Consider the following 9,377-nt stretch of genomic DNA (forward strand, 5'->3'; position numbering starts at 1 on the left):
TGTGTCTTACCTTTCAAGCGCTGTTGTATCAATAAACATCAAGCTTGTTCACTGACTTTGGAGTGGCCTTTATTATTATTTTTTTTCTCTGTCGTTTCGTCTGTATTATAGGTGTTAAGATTTTGATCTAAAAACCTGGATCACTTGCATTCCATAAGCTATACAGTAGCTTCACTGGGAATCGTTCGCAGATATGCGTTTAAATTATTTTATGGGAATTAAAACTTATGTAATTTCAACCAAAGCATGTTATAGATTTCTCATTATGACCCCAAAGAATCATATCACCTTGTGGAAAATTAGCATCTGATGATCCCTTTAAGGCCAAGACACAAGTTGATAAAAAAACATAATTCAAACTATGCCACTATGATGTCACAAAGAGATTCTAGAACTACAATATATAGAACTTTAGAGTTCTGGGATGACTTCAAGGTGAGAAGACTAACTAAAAATCAACAGATAGTAAAATGGAGAACATTAACTTCAGTCACACAGCCTTTAATGTGTTTGATGAAGCACGTTTATCGGGCGAACACACTGATCTGATCATCAGGGCAGATGACAGAGAATTTCAAGTGCATAAGATCATCTTGTGTGGCTGCAGTCCCTATTTTAGGTGAGGGGAAGCATTTAAACTGCAACTATGTGCAAAATACCAAGAAATAATTATAATTGTATATATTATTTTTACCTCTAACATCATAACTTTGAAACTCCCTAAGCTGTCTATTTATAAATGGAAAAAAAAAATGTGTATTGCCAGAACACAGAACATTACATTAGTATTTAGATAATTTTTTATTTAAAATGAATTCCTATTTTGGAATTGCATGTATGTTTATGAGTTTAACCAACATATTAAATTAATCCGTTACAGTCTGTGAAAATTACAGTTTATTAAACCAGCATGTTCCTCTACATGCAAAATTAGTCTGAAATTAAAATGTAAGTCGTCTTTTTGTGTGTGTGTGTGTGTGTGTGTGTGTGTGTGTGTGTGTGTGTGTGTGTGTGTGTGTGTAACACAAATAGTCATTAATAATGCCTGTTTGTCTTTTTTACATTTGTTCCCAGGGTTCTTTTCTCCACCAAGTGGACCAGAGACACAGAAAATTTCTATGATATTCCAGGAATGTCCCGAAACGTCATGTCTCTTATTATTCAGTATGCCTACACAGGATCTATTCCCATTACAGAAGAGAATGTGCTGGAGCTCTTAGTGGCGGCTGATCAGTTCTTAGTCTCGGGTCTTGTAGATGCCTGCTGTCAGTTCCTGGAGTCACGCTTATGTCCGGAGAACTGCATTGGCATCTGTAAGTTTACAGAGGATTTTCACTCCTGCTCAAAGCTCCGCCATAAAACAAAACATTACATCCTGAAGCACTTTGAGGAGGTTCTGCAAGTGTCTGAAGAGTTCCTGGAGCTCTCACTGGAACAGCTTGAGGAGATCATTGATAAGGATGAGCTGAATGTCAAACAGGAGGAGGTGGTTTTCGAAGCCGTCCTCCATTGGATTGATTATGCACCTGAAAACAGGGGAAAACAGATCGCCATGCTTCTGCCAAAGGTAAAACAGAGAAAGACGGCAACCTTTAATTATTCATAAACAGCCTGCATTGCAAAATGTACTTTTTTAGTCTAAAACTTCTTTTAGTATTTATGTCTTGTTTTTCATTGCAAATATCTAAAAAGTCTTATCAAGATGCATTCACTTGAGAAGGAAAATAACTTGAGAAACTAAGTCTTGTGTACTAAACAAATATAAGTTGATAACAAAATTAAGTGAGTTTATGCTCATAACAAGAAAGAGGTGTGTTTTCATAATTTTTATTAGTTTTAGATTTTTTTAAATAAGATTTTTAATGTTTTTTTAAAGAAGTCTGCATTTTTAAACAAGCCTGCATTTATTTGATCCAAAGTACAGCAAAAAACACTAATATTCTGAAATATTTTTACTATTTAAAATATCTGTTTTGTATTTGATTATATTTTAAAATGTCATTTATGTCTGTGATTTCAAAGCTGATTTTTTAGCATCATTACTCCAGTCACATGATCCTTCAGAAATCATTCTGGTATTCTGATTTGCAGCTCAAAAACATTTTTTGCTGAACATAAAGTTCAAAAGAACAGCATTTATCTGAAATAGAAGTCTTTTATAACATTATAAATGTCTTTATCATCACTTTTGATCAATTTAAAGCATCCTTGCTAAATAAAAGTATTAATTTCTATAATTTCTTTCCCAAAAAAAAAAAAAATTATAATGACTCCAAGCTTTTTAACGGTATAGTGTATAATGTTACAAAAGCTTTTTATTTCAGATAAATGCTGGTCTTTGGGTCTTTGTATTAATCAAAGAATAATGGTAAATATTTACTCAACTGTTTTAAATATTGATAATAATAAATGTTTCTTGAACTGCAAATCAGCATATTAGAATGATTTCTAAAGGGTCATGTGACACTGACGACTGCAGTAATGATGCTGAAAATGTACCTTTGATCACAAGAATAAATTACATTTTAAAATATATTCAAATAGAAAACAGCCATTTTAAAAAAGTAAAAATATTTCACAATATTACTGTTTTTGCTGTATTTTGGATCAATTAAATGCAGGCTTGGTGAGCAGAAGAGACATCTTTCAAAAAACATTTAAAATCTTACTGTTCAAAAACTTTTGAGTTGTAGTGTATATAGTTTTTATTATTTATTTATTTTAGTTAAGTTGTTATTTTAGTACATCAAATTAAACTAAATGAAATTGAGAAACTATCTTTGCAACTATCTGAAATTTAAAAAAAGTTTATGTTTTTATTTATTTATTTTTAACTGCAGTTAATGTTAACTGCGTTTTAGTTTTTCCATATTATAACCTTGCCAATGTGGTTTTGAAGTACTTGAAGTAAGTTTATTTTTATTAACCCAAGCATAATTTCTTCATAAAACAAGGCTTAATGTTTTAAATAATTTGTCTTTATTTTGCTAAATCCATCTTGATTTTAGAAAGTTTAGATATTTGTACTTGAAACAACAAAAAATACTGAGTAAATTTTGTAGCGTTGCAACCATTTCGGACACTTTGAACTGCCTATAGTAACAATATTGCAAGTCTGAAAGTCTAAACTGTCTTCAGGTTCGAATGGGATTGATGACATCAGACTACTTCATCAATAATGTAAAGAGCAATCCTCTAGTGAGGGAGAATGAAGAATGCATGCCTCTTATCATCAATGCAATGAAGGCTTTGTTTGAATTTGACATGGATTTACATGGACCCATCAGCTTAGAGCTCATACATCAACTGACACGCCCACGTCTGCCCTCTGAGATCCTATTGGCCATCGGAGGATGGAGCAATGGCAGTCCCACCAATATGATTGAGGCATATGATGCCAATGCAGACTGCTGGCACACAGTGACTCTTGAGGATGAGCGTCCCAGAGCCTATCATGGCACAGCGGTCCTGGATGAGTTTGTCTACTGTGTTGGTGGTTATGATGGTGTGGTGTATTTCAATAGTGTGAGGAAACTCAATCTCATCACTCAAACTTGGCATGAGGTGAGTAATATTGTAGCGCAACAGGTAAATTTAATTTTGCTTCTGTTACAAAAAAAGTACTGTGGTAAAATGTAATGAGTATCAGATTGTGCTTTGATATGGACCACAGTACTGAATTAAAATGTTGTTCTTTAAAGTTATTTTAAAGAATAACACTGTATTAATAATATAATATAATATAATATAATATAATATAATTGGATCCGTGTTACTCAGGTATATTTCAGATTCTATTGTTGTTTTTATTAATATTTTTTATTGTTTTATATTTACTTTCATTTTAGATTTTAGTCAGTTGTGTTTTTGTCATTTTTGTTAGATTTTGTCTACGTAGTTTTATTTTTTTAGTTTTAGTTTTAGCCTTAAACTATAAGCTTTATTTAGTTGTAAACCAAAAAAAAAAAAAAAAAACAGACATTTTTTTCTTGCTATCTGAAATGAAATAAGTTTAAGGTTTTTATTTGTTTTATAAATACCCTTTTTTTCACTTACACATTTTTATTTTATTTCATGCAGTGATCTTTTTGTATGGCTTTAGTTTTAATTAATAACCCTGATTTTGATACAATACAATATAATATAATATAATATAATATAATATAATATAATATAATATAATATAATATAATATAATATAATATAATATAATATAATATAATATAATAATTGGATCTGTGTTATTCAAGTGTTTTTGAGATACTATTGTTGTTTTTATTAATATTTCGATTTTTTTAATGTTTTCCTTCATTTTAGATTTTGTTGTGTTTTCGTCATTTTTTAATATAGTTTCTATATAGTTTTATTTTTTAGTTTTAGTTATTTATTTTATAAATAAGTTTACGTTTTTTTCCCCCTTTTTTTAATTCCACATTTTTGTTATTTTATGCAGTGACATTTTAGTATGACTTTAGTTTTAGTTAAATATAATAACCCTGATCTGGATATAACACAATACAGTATAATATAATATAATATAATATAATATAATATAATATAATATAATATAATATAATATAATATAATATAATATAATATAATATAATATAATATAATATAAAATAATATAATATAATATAATATAATATAATATAATATATTAATATAATATAATATAATATAAAATTCAAGTATATTTGAGATACTGTTGCTGTTTTTATTAAAATTTTGATTTTTAAATATTTAGTATTCATTTTTATTGCTTTTGTCTGAATTTTTGTCTATATGTGTGTCTATATAGTTTTAACTTTTTAGTTTTAAATGAGTTATAGTTAACTATAATAACACTGATTTAGATATAATATAACATAACATAACATAATATAATATAATATAATATAATATAATATAATATAATATAATATAATATAATATAATATAATATAATATAATATAATATAATATAATATAATATAATATAATATAATAAATATGATTCTTGCACCAAAATAACCAGTTAGCTTCATGAATGTTTTTGTTTATTGTTATTATTATTATACACATTAGTATTTTACACTGTAAAAAAATCAACAACACAATTTGTTGAGTCAACTTAAAATAATTTGTTACCCTGCTGCCTTAGATATTTGAGTTGATTCAACTTAAAATTTTAAGTTTTCACATAGTGCAACTTAACATTTCAAGTTGACTTAACTTATTTGAGTAGACTAAACTTAAAATTTTAAGGCAGCCAGGTAACAAATAATTTTAAGTTGACTCAACAAATTGTTTTTTTTTTTTACAGTGTACAAGTACATTTAAAAGTACATCAAAAATCACAGTAATACCATTGTACTTTTTTACAATTAATAGGAGAGGACAATGAGATGGTATATTGAGATTTTACATTGAATTATATGATGTGTTGTAGGCGGCTCCCATGTATGAAAGACGATGCTATGTTAGCATTGCTGTTCTGAATGGGTTCGTCTATGCAATCGGTGGCTTTGATGGACATGGACGACTAAAATCAGCAGAGCGCTACAATCCTGATACGAACCAGTGGACACTGACCACCTCCATGAATGAACGGAGGAGTGACGCCAGCGCCACCTCACTGCACGGCAAGGTGAGAACATTCCCCAATGACCTGTAAAGCAGATAGACAGGTGAAATAGAGAATAGACCCTGGACTAAAGCAGAATATTGTATGTTGTATACTAAGTGTTGTGTTTTTCTGAACAATCCGTAACAGTTGCATAAAAGGCTGTAGTCAGGCATATCATGTGTATTATATCTGTGTGTGTTTGGCAGGTTTATATCTGTGGTGGTTTTACTGGGACAGAGTGTCTCTTCTCAGCTGAAAGCTTTAACCCTGAGACAAACCAGTGGACGCTCATCGCTCCCATGGGAAGCCGCCGCAGTGGTGTTGGTGTGATCGCTTATGGAGGTCTAGTTTATGCCGTGAGTATTAAACACACATCTCTGTTATTTTAGAATCATTGAAATTCTTTTGTTAATTTATTCATATTTCACATTAACTTTTTTAAGTGGTAGTAGTTTTGGAATTTTTATTAGATTAAGTTTTTTTAAAATGTCTATACAGTAGTCGTTTTTTTAATATTTTGTACATCATTTGCGTACACCGTTTAACTAAATTATTTATTTTTAAATACCTATTTTTTAAAATAAATTTATATTTTATTTTTAATTTTTAAGTTTTTGTACATAATTTTAGTGCAAGTTAAACTAAATTAAGTATTTTATTTCTACACTACCAGTCAAAAGTTTTTGAACTGTTAGATTTTTAATGTTTACTATTTAAAATAATAAACTAAAATAAATAATAAAATAAAATGCTTTCTATTTGAATATATTTTAAAATGTAAACTATTCCTGTGATCAAAGCAAATGTTTTTGCATCATTACTCTGTGTCACGTGATTTTTCAGAAATCATTCTAATATTCTGATTTGCTGTTCAAGAAAAATGTTATATTATTATTATCAATATTTGAAATAGCTGGGTTATTTTTTTTTATTCTTTGATGAATAGAAAGATCCAAAGATCAGCATTTATTTGAAATAAAAAGCTTTTGTGACATTATACATAATATAATTTAAAAGCTTGGAGACGTTATAATTTTTATTTTTATTTCTTAGAAAGAAATAATAGAAATTCAGCAAGGGTACTTTAATTGATGATAAATAGTGTTAAAAAAGATTTCTATTTTAGATAAATGCTGTTTTTCTGAACTTTTTATTCATCAAGGAAACCTGAAAAGGTTCTACTGTTTTCAACATAATAATAATAATAAATGTTTTTTGAGCAGCAAATTAGAATATTAAAAGGATTTCTGAAGGATCATGTGACTGGAGTAATATTGCAAAAAATTTAGTTTTGATCACAGGAATAAATTACATTTGGAAATATATTCAAATGGAAAACAGTTATTTTAAAAAGTAAAAATATTTCAAAATTTATATGTTTTTGCTGTACTTTGGATCAAATAAATGCAGGCTTGGTAAGCAGAAGAGACTTCTTTAAAAAAAAGATTAAAAATCTTACTGTTCAAAAACATTTGACTGGTAATGTATGTAGTTTAAATTATTTTTATTTCAGTTTTATTTTATTGTAGTACCTCATGTTAAACTTAATGAAAATGTAAAGGGTTGTCTGGCTGAACTAAATATTTTTTAAATATAAAATTTTATCTCAAGAACAATTTTTAAATAGTTTTAGTAAACTGTAATAACCATTACACACATGCAAAATCATTAAAGCATTCACAGTTTAAAGGTTGAATGTATGTAAATGCATGCAGGAATGGATGTGCATTAAAATGCACAAAATACATAAATAAAGATTAGTTTATTCAAAGGTTGGTGGTTTTGATGGTGCCAGTCGTTTGCGGACTGCAGAAGCCTACAACCCACTGACTAACATCTGGTGTGATATTGCATCTATGTACAGTCCACGCAGCAACTTTGGCATTGAGGTGAGATGTGCACAATAAATGTATATCTGCTGGAACTATGAAATAACATATTTTGGTACAATATCTTGGTAATTGCGAATATAGAGAATCTGTATTGGTTCCATAGTTGCATCTGAAAAACTTGGAAAACATCTACCTAATTCCAAGAGTCAAGAAATTTTATGTTGTGCATTATTAGGTTTCAGAAGTGTTTATTCCATATTAAGATTTATTCATTTAAAGATAAAGATTCAGCTGAGCATTATTTAATTTACTTTTTACCTTCTTCAAAATCCAGGTCGTTGATGATCAGTTGTTTGTTGCCGGGGGGTTTAATGGACTCGGCACCACGTCTAATGTAGAGGGCTACGATGAGAAGACAAATGAATGGTAACATCCACAAACACTACATTTTACAGATCATTTGACACTGCATGAGCTAAGGCCTTCAGATGAGGCCTATACAGTGCCTTGCAAAAGTTTTCATACCCCTTCATTTTTTTTCACATTTTGTTTTGTTGCAGCATTATGTTAAACTGCTTTAAATGAGTTTTTCTCCACATCAATTTACACTCCTACACCATAATAATGACAAAGCAAAAATCAGATTTGCAAATTTTACACATTTATTATAAATAAAACACTGAAATAAGTACATTGCATAAGTATTCATACCCTTAACTCAATACATAGTTGAATCACCTTTACAGCCTCTTTTTGGGTATGATGTGACAAGCTTTGCACATCTGCATTTGGCAATTATCTGCCATTCTTTGCCTCACCTTTTCACCTCTCAAGCTCTGTCAGCTTGGATGGGGGCTGGCAGACATTTTCTAGAGTCCTAGTTGTTCCACTCATCTTCCATTATGGAGAATCCTTCTGTGAACCTTCAATGCAGCAGATTTTTTTCTGAACTTCCCTAGATCGTTGTCTTAACTCAAGTCTGTCACTGAGCTCTACAGGCAGTTATCTTGACCTCAGGACTTGGTTTTTGCTCTGATATGTATTTTCAGCTGTTAGACCTTTTCGGTGTGTGCCTTTCTAAATCAGACTCATTCGAATGAATTTGCCACAGTTTAACTCCACTCGAAGTGTAGTAACATCTAGAAGCAATATGAATGCTCCTGAGCTAAATTTCGAGTGTCGAGTGTTTGAATACTTATGCAATGGGATCTTTTCAGTTTTTAATTTCTAATAAATTTTCAAAGTTGTTACAAAACAGTTTTGTGCTTTGTCATTCTGGTGTATGAGATGTAGACTGATGTGGAAAAAAAGTAATTTAAAGCAGTTTAACATAATGCTGCAACAAAACAAAATGTGAAAAGGGTATGAATACTTTTGCAAGGCACTGTATGTACACGAAGTAAATGAACAAGCAATATCACTCAATATAAGTTTAATGTAGATTTCTTTGCATTCTCAATATCTGTTTCCTGTTGTCTGCACAGGATTGATGCAAATGAAATGGCCGTTTTACGCAGTGCTCTGAGTTGTTGTGTCATATCAGGATTACCTAACATGGCCCAGTATTCTGCCCAACGAGACGCAGTTCAGCTACAAGATGAGTCTGACATTGAATGACCTGCTTTCAGCAGCATTCTGACCTTCTGACAGCACTTGAGAAGTGTCACATAAATAAATGCAGTTATAAAATGAGTTTGTATTGTGGGTGTTAAACTTCCTCTCAGGTGTGGTGTTGTTCTTCAGATTGAAGGTTCAAATCTTGCAAGTGTAAAAGCAATTGTTGACCCATGAAAAAGTTCCTAAAATTTTATAAATTACTCCAAAAATCTACACTACCAGTCAAAAGTTTTTAAACAGTTAGATGTTTTTAGATTACTCTCTTCTGCTCACCAAGCCTACATTTATTTAATCCAAAATACAGCAAAAACAATAATATT

At 30.1% G+C, this 9,377-nt stretch overlaps 1 protein-coding gene across 1 annotated transcript; it reads left to right on the forward strand.

The window, feature by feature from the left end:
* The first annotated feature begins 369 nt into the window (after positions 1-369).
* On the forward strand, positions 370-9,057 carry LOC141296153 (kelch-like protein 10). The gene is given in 9 exon segments (XM_073827433.1): positions 370-463; positions 466-619; positions 1,075-1,567; positions 3,139-3,564; positions 5,432-5,629; positions 5,815-5,964; positions 7,381-7,497; positions 7,775-7,866; positions 8,925-9,057. Coding segments are annotated over 9 exon segments (1,857 nt in total).
* Positions 9,058-9,377: the final 320 nt, after the last annotated feature.

The sequence above is a fragment of the Garra rufa genome, chromosome 21, assembly GCF_049309525.1.
Source record: "Garra rufa chromosome 21, GarRuf1.0, whole genome shotgun sequence".
In the NCBI taxonomy this organism is placed as follows: Eukaryota; Metazoa; Chordata; class Actinopteri; order Cypriniformes; family Cyprinidae; genus Garra; species Garra rufa.